Raw genomic sequence first — 15,641 nt, 5'->3', positions numbered from 1 at the left:
CTTTGCTAAGTTCAGGTGTGGGTTAGCGCCTCTTGAGTGCATAATGACAACCTGATTTTTTCACGATAGATCTTCTAATGCGATCTAAATGTGTAAGATGTGCAACATCACATAAATTTCAAAAATGATGTGATGAAAAGAAGTCCCAAAATCGCAGTTCAAATAATTAACTAATTTTCCTCTAGCGCTGGGGGAAAAAAGTGTTTTCACCATTTGTGCAGCGCTGCCCCCATAGCGCATGCGCAGTGATTAGGTTCGCACGGCTTGAACTGAGGAGGCTTTTCATACAAACACAGCAAGTGATGTGTACAAGTATTATCGCTACGGTCGAAGTTGGAGAACATGAAATGTGTGTTTTGATTACAAGCATCTTGGGTCTGCAGAAAGAAATATACACTGGTCCCTACATGCAGAATTTCAAACCAAGTTTTCAAGGAAGTGTAGCGGTAGAAATACTTATTGCATTGCCAAAAAGTGCTCAGCTTGAAAACTGAAATGTTTTAATAATGTCTTAGGGAAACAGAGAAAAATATGTTGATTGTGACAAGCTGTCTCTGTCACAGACAAAACTCAGTGTCTGTTTTATTGACGCCTGCCTGTCTGCTAGTGACATTATGTAATACACAACTTTACTCATTGGCCATATGCAATTTGAACTTAGGACTATTAGGTTATACACCATAAACATAATACATTGATTTATGTTTCGTGAACCGAGGTTCTGTCACTTACGTAATTACACAGACAGGCAGGTAATTACACAGACAGGCAGGTGTGATACTTATACACATGACATCTTGTTATGCCTGTGGATTGCAAACAAACTGGATCCAGTTTTCTCTGATGACTTGATCGGAGGGAAACCAGGCAAACTCATATTGTCAGTTTCAAGTGCCGCTTTTTACTTGGATGAACGACAGTTTCCAGCCACGCAGTATTTCACCATCTCAGTATTTAATGACTGGCTCCAACGCAAATGCAGAGAGCATGTGTTTACAAAACCCAGCATCCCAATATACATTTTTATGGATAACAACTTCTTTTGTCACACATGCTGACAACGGTATATGAATCCACGCTCAACCGTCACATCACATACAATGAAAGAAGTTGTTAGCCATAAAAAATCTTCTTCTGAAATACCAATCAAGCAGATCATCTCTCTATACACACACTGAGGCTTCTGCGTATCGGCAAATAAACCAGCCAATGAAAACTCATCCTTACACTTGAGTGCACACCCATCCACTCTGACCGGGTTTGGTCTCCCGGGTGATTAGTTTCGAGGATAGAAACCTAAGTACAAAATAATGCACTTTTGATTCGCGATTGCACGCTTATAAGTTTGTTTATTTGCTTTTGGACAATCAGCAATGTATATTATATGTCATGAATAAGTGATAATTGACTTTTAATTATGTTTGTTTTTGGGGGTTGCATCTGACCTGTAAAGTGTTTTCATTCATTTCTAGTTTTAAACTATATATCTGTGATTGTTCTATTCTCATTCGAAGACGAGCTTTATGCTTTATTATATTTGATATTTACATATATCTAGATATTGTCCCGGTGTGGATGAAATTCTGCCGATCTCACTTAAAATTTTAACTTGGTCACTTACCCCCTTTAAAAGGCGAAAAGCATAAAATGCATGTTTTACTCTTTTGTCCTTTAAACGCGTCGGTTAGGGATGAATTATTTACGTCTTGTTGCAACAAGTTAGAGGGGTTTGGTATACGTTCCACAAAGAATCTGTTTTATTCTTTTACTTAACCTAATATTAACCTTTGATAGTGCAGTCTGAATTAACATACTTCTCATAAGATGTTTTATACAAATTATACACATGTAAGTTTGAAAGATATTTTAGCCTTTGTACATTGTCTTGGTGTCATAATCGTAGAACGATTGGTTGTACGAACAAGTGATACAAAAATATGTTTAACTGTTAGTCTGTCTACATGTCCGTGTCACCCGTTGCCTTATAGCGAATAGAAAATTCCCCTCTTTACTCTGACGGACAAACAGCAACCGCGGCATAGGTCCACAAGGGATCATTTAGAAACGTTCCGTCACTTGCAATCGAGGTAATCAGTTCACAGGTGAAATCTTGACTGTGGAAGTTCCAGCCAAAACAGGCAGTATGGAAAATGCAAGCTCTACCGCAATCCAAGTGGGAATCCACAAACACAACTTCTGGTCCAGTGAGTGACTGCAGTCTGCGACCATTAGTTACAGGTATGGCTCTCTTCTCACACCCTAGAAATGACAACAAAAATCATACTAAATTTCGCACCTAGGGACTGTTCATCTCTCTGTCTTTCTCCTCCACTCCCCCTCCCCGACCATATAATATTTACGGTTTCTTATGTCTGTTACAGTTGATAGGACAAAGGAATATTTTCTTCCAAAATATCTATGTATCTTGTACAATACCTTTATGTATCTTTTTAACTGAAGCGGATTATTACAGAATTATTGACATCTAACAAAGGGATGCCATATCGATGTTTGTGGAGTTAACCGAAATATGACATGAGGCCCTTTAAATGTTTAGTCATTTCATTAAGTATATACCAGCATTTGATACAGCACTTTTGGAGTGGAATAACCTATAACATTACAACTCATAATGAATGATAGTTGCCAGTCAGCAATCATCATAATCATCATCAGAATCATCATCTTCAGTATCTGTGAACCATGTGAAAAACGCTATTTATCTACCTGGAAGGTGGGGAGCTCCAGTTATCTCTATTTCACAAAAGTTCAAGACGTCCTCCCGATCTGAAGCTAATTTCCGGATTCTGACGAACCTGCCAACAACTTCCTGATCACAGGTTATGTTGCTGACCATACTTAGTTGTCCAGGGAGCTGTTTGCAAAGAGCTGAATTTGCATTTGGACATCTTACTGGGTTGACAGAAAACACTTCCACTGTGACGTCATGGAGGCGTTCCGCTAAAATAATACAGTTCAAATTTCTGATCGTTTACAGTCAGATTGTGATCCAGAGAGTTAGAGAGTTCATCGTAACTAGTTTATCATTTGTTTGATCTTAGAATTAGCATCTAACCATAAAACAATAAAACACTTTTTCTTTCCTTAACAATACGATATAAAGTGGGCTTTGACGGTAGGTCACAGTACCAGAGACTATGACCCAGAACCATAAGGAGCAGTGTAATTAACAGTTATCAAGCCCTGTCCTGTGGGTGTTATTCTGCTTTCAACACTGTTATATAAACAGGATGGCTGACGTTGACTACGTTCCCTTTTCTAATAGCACACAACAAAAGAAGGAAATGATAGAAAATAACGGATTGAACCCTCCATAGAGGACTATATACTATATATTTGTACATGGTATTGTCTAAAATAGTTGTATTCTTTTACAATACATGCTACACTTTTCTGTTACTCTAGCTATTCTACAGTCTGTGGATGACTGATTCTTTAAGTACGCGTATTCACTGTGTATCTACATTTCTCATCACTATTTGGGTACAATATTGCCTATGTGATGTTAAATGATAATTTTAACTCACTCACTCACTGTTAACTGAAACCTTATCCGAAACTTACAACAGCAATCTCCTCTGTTGTAGATAGTGATGTTACCGATGGTGTACGTGCTCAGTAAGTCAACCATCCACCATGGACTTAGGTCATCCATGTCTGTCGCAAAACAGCTTCCCCGGAACAAATCGCTGTCGGTGTTTCCATCAACAACTTGAGACGGTTGGGAATGAGAAATTGGAAAATTGGTGCTGAAGTAGGTGGGCTTGCCTACAGCCACGTTGCTGGTGGCATCAGCTGAAAATAAATTTGTCATGGCATCAGTGTTACACAGCTTGTTTTAAACCACTACTAGCAACAAACACATGCTGAAAAGCCACTTGCCGCAGGGCAAGTGACTTCAAGAAGGTAACTTGTCCTGACTTATTTTCCACTAGCCCCGATTTATGACACAATGCGTGATGTTAATGCTTACTGGACAATTATAGAAGAGTGATATTTTCACTCTCTACTAGCTCTACTTCATTATTATTGCGAACTTTAATAGCTTCGTTATTAGCAGATGTGAAATTAAATCCAAGATTATTTGCAGTTTGAAACCATAAGTTGAAATTATTTAGCAGTCCACGGACAAGTGAGATACCATTACTTGATTGCCCGAAATGAAAAAAATGAGTGAGAGTTTAAGAATGTACTGCGACCCATAGGCCGGTTAGTGACTCAGATGAACAAAGGGATGTAATTCCATCTTACTTCACACAACTCACCTTCCATCTCAGGTTATAAGAGAACCACTGTTGTGTGGATATCATTGTTACCCAGAATACTGGCCCCATCTTAGAAACTTGCAGAGATGAATATTACAGTAAGTATATTCATTGCAATAATCACTGTTTTTGTATTCGACACTTATGAAGAGCAACCGCCTCATGGCGAGTGCTGGGTAACGCTTATAGCGTTTCACCTGTGTAGACCCGAGGCAGAATGGAACCCGCTGATAAAAGCCGGCTAAATTGAGCAACCTGTTTGCTGTAGGTTGCACGCTTGTGTCGGTGAAGGGTGCAGTTCTGCTTGTTTAGGACACTGGAACCAGGAACCATGTTGATTTTGCACACAATCAATGAAAACAGGACATTTCAATATCTGACTTGAGGTGTATGTCGCTCAACCACACCAGTGTTATAAATGTCAGAAGCTTGGAAATAGTCCTCTACCACCTCCTCACTTCCAGATGATCCTCAAGGAAACTGTTTGGACCATTAGATATGAAACGGGATAAGAGGCGAAGGCGCTTACCCTCCTCTCGCATTCAGAGAGACGTTCAACTGATCACCAAGACTCAACTGTCCACTGTAAGCCAATGAAACTGGAGACGACTTGCATATGTCTTGACTGGGATTCATTTTTTGGATACGGGACTTTCAACCAACAGCATTATGTCTTCAAGAGACACATCAAGAGATCACTGTGCTTTAATCTCTCTCTCTATATATATATATTAACGCACAGTGATTGTCTGCGGTGTTTATCCCTTCAGCTCCTGATAATACTACCGCAGGATCTTCAATATCTGTATAATTAACACTCAAAGCCGTGCATCATCGTGTGCAATGTGAACGCAACCTCGTTTTGGGGAGGTGGCTCACCAACAATAAAGGAAAACACCTTGAGTGATTTATTTCAGCTAATAATCTATTTTTATATAATGATTCAACAACCGACCTACATCTAACAGCATGAACCGGAACCCATTTCCTTTCGGATGTTCAGAGACCATTTTGAAGCATGAACTCCGAATATCCATCCGCAAACGGTGACCCATCCAAGGACTCCATGTGATCAAGGTCGGATTTGCGACCTGGACTGAATGTATAGGACAACAGACCACTTCCCCAAGCTTATTGATCATAACATGAGAAACAATGTACTGATATTTTATCGTGGACCAAACTAAACCAAAGTCCCTTTCAAGGGTGTCAGAGTGTGTGAGTGAGTTAAAATTTAAAGTCACACTGGCAATATTTCAGCAACATCGTGACTAAAACAATATGTAGATTAACAGTATTGAAAGATCATACAATCCTGCTAACTAGAACATCACAGATATACACGTAAAACTCGTAATCAAATCGAAAACGTTTTAGCTACAGGGGACAACACAATATAAAATAGGCTATAGATCGCCAAGAGTATCATAAACACATGGAGACGTCAATGTATTCCAACTCCCGCAATGGTGAAGGCTACAACGAATTATCCGTACAACATCAGCCCCACGATGCATCAGTGCAAACTCGTTATACGACAATGGGATAATATACACAATGAGCTCTTGAAGAATTTATATGAAGAATGTCTTGAAACTCGTCTAGATACATGAAATATGGACATCAGTGGAATTTTCCAACTACGCATTATGCCACTATAGTCTCTGAACCAGGACCTGGTTATTGATCCAGATTATTACAGACCGGACCCGTGAAGGTCCCAGGGTAGTATAGGCCTTCAGCAACCCATGCTTGCCATGAAAGCGACTATGCTTGTCGTAAGAAGCGCCTAACGGGATCGGGTGGTCAGACTTGATTGATACATGTCATCGGTTCTCAATTGCGCAGATCGATGCTCATGTTGTTGATCACTGGATTGTCTGGTCCACACTCGATATTTGCAGACCGTCGCCATATAGCTCGAATATTGCTATGTGCGACGTAAAACTAAACCAACTCACTCACTATTACTTACTCACTCAGCATCTATAACATGTGACTGTAATATCATGGAACGAATAAGAGATAATAGATTAATTAGTTATCAGGAAATAACTTAATTAAAAATATTCAGCGTGGTTTCCTAAACAATCATTTGTCAGAAATGCTACAGTATCTAAACATTATGTAGTCTCAGTTGTCTTTGATCTTGAGAAAGCTTACTACTACTACTACTGCTTCTCCTGCTGCTTCTACTACTACTACCATAGCCGTGAAGGTCCGGTCGAGAATATTGGCCTTCAGTAAATCATGCTTGTCGGAAGAGACGACTAACGGGATCGGATGGTTAGACTCGCTGAGTTAATTGACACATGTCATTGGTTCCCCATTGCGCAGATCGATACTGTTGATTGCTGGATTGTCTGGTTCAGATTATTTACATACCGCCGCCATATAGCTGGAATACTGCTGAGTAAAACTAAACTCACTTAAACTACTACTTGCAAGCACTGCATTGTAAAGTATTTACATAGTTAAGTGAGTTAACCTCATTTTATATCACGGATTTCAACAGAAGGCAAATTCAAGTACGTAGGGGTTCAATTATTTTTGTAATTATTAGTGAGTGAGTTTGAGGGTACAGCCACTAACAATCTAAGCTGCTGATCAAAACTACTAGTCATTAAAACACATCTATCTACAACATTAATCTTCGTGATTCTGTCTCCATCACTAAGATCCACGACCTTGATGTAAAATGGAATGAGAGGTAATAATTACACAACCCCCCCCCCCCCCCCCCCCCACCATAACTCTACGGCACTTTCTGAAGGAGGACACTCCGGAATCAGAGTTGTAATTCCATACCGATCTCAATATTGTGCAAGCAGAACAACTGTCTGAATATAGCACATGTCTAACTTTAGAGCCCACCACTGCCCATACTGAATGTCTAAAGGTTCTGTATTCCACTTTAAGCATGCATCGTATGAAAATGAACACTACCGCCACATAACAAGGCTTGTTTGATTGTATCAACAGCATTCTTTGTTACTAATAGATGCAGAATTGCTGATGGGGCTTATATCAACCTTTACTTACTTACTTTGCTAATCAGCAAAATGCTGTCTTTCATTATATTGATTGTTATCTAACTTTATACAGCAAATCACAGCCCCAGATAAATGTAAACGCGTACCGTGCAATACAATAGGAATGTGTCGCAATGGATTGCAATAACATATAGCGACTAAAATATTTGAATTTGAGATGCATGCTATGATGAATTGCAACAGTCGCTGATTTTCTAGTGTCATCGTTAAAACCTTGCCTTGACAAAAGGTATAAGTCTTAAATATTCAGTAATACAAGTGAGTGAGTGAGTTACTATTTAACATCACATGGGCAATATTGCAGCTATATCGTGACGAGAACATACGTGACATAAAAAAGAAATATATCTGCATTTTGTGAGAACAGTAAAACCACTAGACTATCACAGTTGGTATTAAAACTAGCGTGGAAACTTAAAAAAATATAATAGTATCACAATTTGGACAGTACAATATGAAAACAGGCCATAGATCGCCAACAACAGAGGGTAGATCACCATACCAGGGACCATGGGGACTTACAGTACCTCCGCTACCTGCATGGTCCCTAGCTGGATTTACACCATCCCTCAGCTGCTGGCGACTGTATGCAAGATTAGCCACAAGTTGTAATGACACATATTCTACGGCTAAAAAAGTGGAAGATTAAATTTGACTTCAACTGTTTGGGGACTTACGTACCCTCTCAGGAGGACAATAATTTTACGTTACTTCAACCCCCTTCGAGGATACAGCCACTAACAATCTTAGTTCCTAATTCAACTTTCAATCATAAAATATTTATCAGTTTACAACTCATGAAACAAATCTAATTCTTATAAAATCCCAATGATTATATGATGACTAACATTACTAAACAGATCCCTCATAGTTTGTGATTTAAAATAGTTATCCCTTGTGATGGAATAGTCATGCTTGACTGTGATTCTTCCGTTACAAGGGATACAAAAAGGAGGACCTTCACCTTTTGATAAATATTCGTGAGTATACCTCGTATGGCCAATGTGACATCGTCGCATAATGACCTCCTCAAGTCTGGACTGACAACCCCAAGTAAGTATAACCGACGTAAGGTTTTATTTCATGTAATTTGTTGACACCTACTTGAGTGTCCCACCTCTTCTGCATCACGGATCATCATCAGATCACGGATGTAAGATTTAATGGTTGCTTTATAGTCAGTGTATGGAATAAGAAGTGGTGTCACAGATTTGCTGAGTGCTTCTTTAGCAGCAAAGTCAGTCAGTGTGTTCCCAGAAATGCCTGCATGGCTGGGTAACCAACACAAGACGATGTCGCATTGGCCAGTAGAAAGATCATTATACAATTCGATAATTTCTATGAAATGTGGATGTTTACAAGAAATATTTTAATAGCCTGAAGGCAAGAAAGAGAGTCTGAATAGATTATATATTGTTTTTGTTTAGGGTCTTTTTCAGTATATTTAAGAGCCGTCAATATGGCGTTAGCGTCTGCAGTATAAATAGAGCTGTTTTGTGGTAATCTAGAAGATATTGTTCTGGATCCAATGACAGTGGCTCAAGCAATGGCGCCACCGTCCTTGGACCCATCTATAAATAAGGATTTATAATTGCTGTATTTATTTTTAATTGATTATATTCTTGTTTATATTGTAGTTCATTTGTTTCAGATTTCTTAAAAATAGTTAAAGTTAAATCGACTTTCGAACGAAAGAAGATGTGAAGGATATTTTCCAGATCAATGCCGGCAGCAATACTAAATGGGAGTGAGTGAGTTAATATTTAACGTCACACCGGCAATGTCTCAGCCATATCGTGACGAGAACACTTAAATGAAATATATGCATATTGTAAAAACTGTCAACGAGGGACAGTAAAACAACTAGAATATCACAATTTCAACTAAAACTAGCATGAAGAGTTAAAACCAATATCACTATTTAGACCATACAATATAAACACAGGCTATAGATCGCCAACAACAGAAGGTAGATCACCATACTAGGGACCGTGGGGACGTACAGTACCTTTGCTACCTGCATGGACCCTATCTGGATTTACACCATCCCTTCAGCTGCTGGCGAGTGTACGAAATGCTAGCCAAGATTAAAACAACAGGAATACTACGATTAAGTACCTGGTAGATTTAAATTTATATCGAATGTTTTGGGACTTACGTACCCTCTCAGGAGGACAATAATTTTACAATACTTCAACCCCCTTTGAGGGTACAGCCACTAACAATTCTAGTTACTAATATAAACTACCAATCATGAAAATACATCTATTTCCAGCACATACTACTCATAATTCAGAATAATAAATGGCTTAATCCTGAACCCAAGAGGTGGAACAAAAGAAGATTTCTTGTTGTACAAATCCTCATAGAGAGGATTGAAGACACAGTCATATGCAGGGTTTGACTCATTGGAACATAGTTTTGTTATATACAGCAAAGAAACTTTTAAACGGCGTTGGTCAAGAGATGGCTCATCAGCCTCGACATAAAGGCTGTCAACAGGTGAAGTTCTGGAAGATCCAAGACAAAGTCTTAGACCTTTGTGGTGGACAGAATCTCAAAGTTTCAGTTTGTGTTTACAGGCTCCAGTCTGATTCCAATGATTCCAGTCGCACGAGGTGATCGACAGCACTTGTGTTTTTACGGAAACCACACTGTATATCTGTTATGAGGTTATTTGTTTCCAAGTACCAAACCCGTCAATTATTTATCATGCGTTCCACGGTTTTGTAAACACATATAGTTAATGAAATCGGACGATGATTGGATGGATCCGTATGATCAGGTCCAGGTTTGGGTATTGGTACTACTATAGCGTCACGCCATGAAATCCAAATAAATCCCCGGAAGACCAAATATCATCAAATATATACAAGAGCGTCTCTAAACAGGATTCTGGTAAGTGCTTCAGGGGTTGATAATGTATGTTATCAGCTCCTGTAGCAGTATCATGAGCTTGATCAAGAGCAGTGTGGAGTTCATGAATAGAAAATGTTTCATTATAATCTTCCCCATTATCTTAATTGAAATTAATAGTTTTCTTGTGTTTGATACTTCTGGAATTTAGGTACATAATTTGAAGAGGAAGAGTGTTTAGCGAGGGTTTCACCCAGTTTATTAGCAATATCTGATTTTTCTGTAAGTAATTGATCTCCATGATGATGGACACTAGATTTAGTACCTTTACCTTTAATTTTCTGGACCATGTTCCATACCTTGGACAAGGGTATGTACATAATTTTGCCAAGATTGGCGTTTGTTTTGCTTAAAAGTATGCCGTTCTTTAGCATTTAAAATTTTTAATTTATTTAAATTATGCACCATAGGATGGCGTCGGAAATAATGTTCTGCTTTTTTCCTTGCCTTCCTAGCTTGTTTGCAGTCATCGTTGAACCATGGTTTTCGAATATGTGGAACTACAGAGGACTTTGTTATACACTCATCAGCTGTGGAATTCAGTTCATCAGAAAAGGATTTAATAGCATCGGGAACGTCAATAAAACCTTCAGGTTTAAGTTTTTCAGCACAAAGTGTTTCATATAAAGCCCAGTTAGCCTTTTTAAAATTCCGCCTTAAAGATGGAGGCACATCAGATAGAGTTATAGATTTTAGTATAGTAGGAAAATGATCATGTCCACAGAGGTCATCGTGGACTGACCATTGAAATTCATTGAGTAGTTCTGAATTTGTAAGAGACAAGTCGAGAGCAGAATAGGTTCCTGTACCAGGGTGCTTCGGGAGTTGGCCATATAGAGCTTTGTGAAACGTCAAAGACGGAGAGATATAGAAAGAGCATAATGTAAACGCAACGTGTAAAGTCGCACTGCAACGGTCTGAGGATTAGTAGTAAGTAAAACAGGGCTATGGATAACGTTTTGTCTCACTAGAATGGATGATCCTCCACTGGCAATATCACCCAGACGAGAAAAACAGTGGTACGCATTACAATGACGAAGATCAAATGCGTCTATCTGTTTTAAGTATGTCTCTTGGAGACAGACCGCTGAAGGACTAATAGCTGTAATTCATGTAAGTTAGGCGTCAGTCCTCTACAGTTCCACTTTATAATGCGTGTATTGTTGGAATAAACTATCTTTTTGGGGCATTTATTGGGGATCTACCCCGCACTTTTTGGGAGGGCAACAAGCTATGTGCCCGGGAATGGACGTTTTCAGACACGTCCATGTCTTCAAGTGATCCATATTTATTAATTAATTGAATTTTATTTTCTGACACTTTGGGTGCTCTGTCGCTTAGTTTTTTTTCTTCTAAATCTGGCTTTTTACTGTGGGTTTTAGTGAGACTTTGTTGAGACTTTGTTGACGATTGCAAAGATGATTCAAGATCGAGGGATGTTTCTGATTGTGTTTGAGAGGGACCAGGAAGTGATTCTCCTGTTTGAGTAGATGTAGTGGGTGAGAGAAGGTTAGGAGAATCCGTTTTCACCCAAGCTAAATTTATCTGACAGCTGGCAGATACAATTACTATGCTAGATGTTGTTTCGGGCGTTCTTTTGGCAATGGACGCATAGCTTTGTTTGTCCCAAGCTTAGAACTTGTCTTTTTGCAAACTTGTGTGAACTTGATTTTATTAATTGACATTTGCTGTTTCCAAACGGGACAGTCCTTAGAGTAAGATTCCCTGTACAGTTGACACATTTTTTAACATTACTGTTACAATCTTCTGTTGTGTGGGTCTTTTCACTGCCGTGAGCACAGACAACAGACAAGGTGTACGAGTTCACTCCATGGCCAAACTTTTGGCATTTGAAGCACCTGAGAGGATTGGGAATGTACGTGTCAACATTTGTAGTAGCCTGCCTTCAGTGATTTTGGAGCAGAAGGTAAAGAAAATGAAAACAGATACGTGTTGACTTTAAAGGTTTCGTTATTTTTACGAGCTGAAAAACGTTTCACATAGAGTACACCCTGATCTCTCATCTCAGAGACGATATCTTATTCCGACATTTTAGCGAGTAATCGATCATGGACTCTTACTTTACTGGTGTTGAGTGTTTTGTGGGCTGTGATGGTGACTGGAATGCCAACAAATGTTTTGGTGTTCAACAGATTGCTTGGTTGCTGCTTCTTGGCACACTCAACCAACAATGCACCAGAACCTAATCTTCTGATATTCTTTACATCTCCAGCAATGCCTTGGATTCCCTTAGACACAGCAAAAGGGTTTAATTTGAATAGAGCGTTATCTTCAGTCTCAATAACTAGAAAACGTGGCCAGTAATCGATTAGTTTGGGCAGTCTGAGGTCATTGTCAACAGGATCTACTTCAAGCTGACGTTTGGTTTTCTTCAGAGGAGTTTCATAAGCCATGGTTATTTGTTTTTCATTTCATCATCCGAGCTTCCCACCCACCACGGAGTATCACAAGGACAATGCTAAACACAAGTGGGTCTCCATCTTGTAGCACCAAGGATACTCAGATGATAATTTATACTCCAGCAGAAGAATTAAAGATCATTAATCCACTAGATTGGTCCATGAGCCACCGAATTCTGGGCATAAGGCTCTAGGCAAAGATCACAACAACATATTGCAAAATCGGTCAAGACCGAAATGAAACCAAGTCCAAAATCAAATTTGTGTGATGAAATAGATGAATTCATGCATAAGGCTTGGCATGACCAGCCGATTGGTTGAACCGGGCCCATTCAAGCACCCGTCTAGGTGAATTCAAGGCCAAAGTGGTGTACTGAGCAACAGGAACACGATTGCAGGCCCCTATTGCCCTCAACCACCAGGATCCCTTTCTCTGCCGACACACGGCCGCAACCCACGGCAAACGGGTTGGTGGATTAAATATCACCCACCCACCCCCCTACAACAGGGGGGGTTGGCGAGCTCTTGGCGTTACCCAGCACCCACCACGAGGAGGTGGCTCGCCACCGGTGCCGAGTTTACTAGAAACCATTTTCAAGAAACCTGATATTTTACGTCACACCGGCAATATTTCAACCATATCATGGCGCCAGAAATTCATGAATAAAGAATATATCTTATAGTACTTCATGAAAAACTGTCATCTGAACACCGTGTAACAACAGGGTTAGAAACTAGTTTGTGAGCATGTGAAATTTAATCTTATCAGTTGAAGAATGTAATATAAAAGCAGGCTAGAGATCACTGACAGGCAAGGTTAGACCACCATACTAAGGACACAAGGGACCATACTCAGAATAACTGCAATATCACTGTGATATAAAAAAATAATCCCACCTAAACCATACTTACCCCGGGAACAGCATAGAATCATACAAATGCTTGTACACCACTTGACATGCAGATATTTCCGACAGGACATCTTAAATGCAGACACTACAATCAAAAGCCCGCAAACCAACTGAGAAACGCTTTCACTGTCAGTACTGTTTAGTTACACTGGATCAATAATGCAAATCCTCAAGGTGTTTTTATTATACTGTTTTCCTCTCTCTGAAGGTTAATAAATCAATGTGTAATTTATCAGCTCTGTCGCAGCATCTGATTGTTTATCAGCATCAAATACCTTAACGAAGAAGAAACATTAATGCAACACAGAATGGTTTTTCAATAGTATACAATATACGAAGAATGGAGCTGACTGGTTGACCTTATACCAACATTGTAACGTGGTTGTCAATTGCAACTTGAACATAATTAATCAACTGATCTGAAAGATAAAGAACGCTGTGGAAAACAGCCAACAAAGAAATGTAATTTAATTAACTACTTTTACACAAGGATACATTTTACAGCGAAGTGATGAGAACATCAGTACAGAATAGAAGGGCACTACGATACAACATATATCCGCAGCTGAAGTAGCAATTAGAGATAGACATAGCCATAACCCCGACGCATGCGCCAACTGAAGCTACAAGACATTTCTTTTCTCATTTGTTTGTTGTTCTGTATGCTGACAAACACTGTTATACAACCACTCCACCTATTTGACTCATTCCATGATTATATTTGTGTATATGCTACATGCAGACTAGCTGATCTGGCCACTTCTTATTGCATTCATTTTCCGATAAACGCAAAACATTAAGCGATGTCCAAGAAGTGCATTGCTTTTACCACTTTAGACAACCGGAGAATGTGGAGGAGTTTCTGCAGGATTGTTGGAGGATTCGGGTGACATCGTAAACGTCGCTACAATTCATCCCAGACGTGTTCTGTGGGTGACAAGTTTGGGGATCTTGGGAACCAGTAACACATTAAAATTGTTCAGATTAAGATATTTCTGTACAATACTAACACATTTAAGGATAACAATTTTTTTCATTTTATGATTACGACAATTCGGTTTAGAGTCCACATAGAAACGTATCCCATAGAAAATTATCAAACAGGAAATACATACATAGGGAAAATTGAGTGAAGGTGAATCGTTCAACCTTAGCCTTTTCGCGAACACCTGGAGGCATCACTGATTTCCGCTGTTCTATGCATACGATAATCATGTTTATTTTGATCGTTAATACTGAGAATCCTTTGCACTAATACTTCATATGAAATTTGGATGCTTCGATGTTTCTGATGGTTGTCCAAGACACCGAGTTTCGTCATAAGTCCAAACACGTTTATTGTGTTAACGTCAGCTACAAAACGACGTTTGGTCCGAGACTTTAATATTGATCCCTAGTATGCTGTAAAAGAAATCTATTTCGATTTCTTTACTTGCTAGCCACGGGACTTTGACATTTATACATTCCATTCAAAATTCGCAACTGTATTTTCTGGTCAGTTGATCACCGGATTATTAATTGTCCACTGTCGCGTAACAGGAATAAGGCGTAGCGTACAGTGTAGATGCGTTTCTGTGCAAGGTGTTTACAGAAGGCACTTGGTTTCATCTGAATGCTTTTTTGTACGAGAAGTCATAGGTTTATACAGCTGAGATACATATATTTTAGTCTGAACCAACACTACAATGTGAAAACGTTTATACATCTTGCTTTAATATTATGATAAACAGCAATTTGAAATTGGTTTGTAAGAATGGAATAACTCCGTAACTTCATCTAGAGATATGGAATTATATGGAGGTAGAAACTTGGGTCGGGAAGTTGAGCACAGATTGGGCAGACCTGCACAGAATTGTAATATTACCAGTTCCATTATTGAATGGTTAGCAAAGTCGGACTGGTTTCCCATTGTGAGGTGTCTTCCTTTGTCCACGACCCGTGAAGTTCCCGGGGAAGAATAGGCCTTCAGGAACCCATGTTTGCCATAAAAGGTGACTATGCTTGTCGTAAAAGGCGACTGACGGGATCGGGTGGTAAGGCTCTCTGACTTGGTTG

General features: G+C 39.3%; 1 protein-coding gene across 1 annotated transcript; it reads right to left on the bottom strand.

The window, feature by feature from the left end:
• Positions 1 to 1,333: 1,333 nt before the first annotated feature.
• On the bottom strand, positions 1,334 to 13,736 carry LOC137266019 (uncharacterized). Its single transcript, XM_067801517.1, has 4 exons — positions 13,588 to 13,736; positions 3,586 to 3,816; positions 2,728 to 2,961; positions 1,334 to 2,259 (listed from the first exon to the last, which is right to left on the bottom strand). The coding sequence occupies exons 1-4, from the start codon at positions 13,655 to 13,657 to the stop codon at positions 2,009 to 2,011; spliced, it is 786 nt and encodes a 261-aa protein (XP_067657618.1). The 5' UTR covers positions 13,658 to 13,736; the 3' UTR covers positions 1,334 to 2,008.
• Between the last annotated feature and the right edge of the window lie 1,905 nt (positions 13,737 to 15,641).

Source organism: Haliotis asinina, chromosome 15, assembly GCF_037392515.1.
Source record: "Haliotis asinina isolate JCU_RB_2024 chromosome 15, JCU_Hal_asi_v2, whole genome shotgun sequence".
In the NCBI taxonomy this organism is placed as follows: Eukaryota; Metazoa; Mollusca; class Gastropoda; order Lepetellida; family Haliotidae; genus Haliotis; species Haliotis asinina.
This window is presented reverse-complemented; position numbering and strand designations above follow the sequence as displayed.

Coding starts and splice junctions, on each gene's coding strand:
- LOC137266019 (XM_067801517.1), bottom strand. CDS start 13,657: ATGTCCTGTCGGAAATATCTGCATGTCAAGTGGTGTACAAGCATTTGT. Junction 3,817..13,587: donor GATTCTATGCTGTTCCCGGG/GTAAGTATGGTT, acceptor ATTTATTTTCAG/CTGATGCCACCAGCAACGTG. Junction 2,962..3,585: donor CAACAGAGGAGATTGCTGTT/GTAAGTTTCGGA, acceptor GTATTATTTTAG/CGGAACGCCTCCATGACGTC.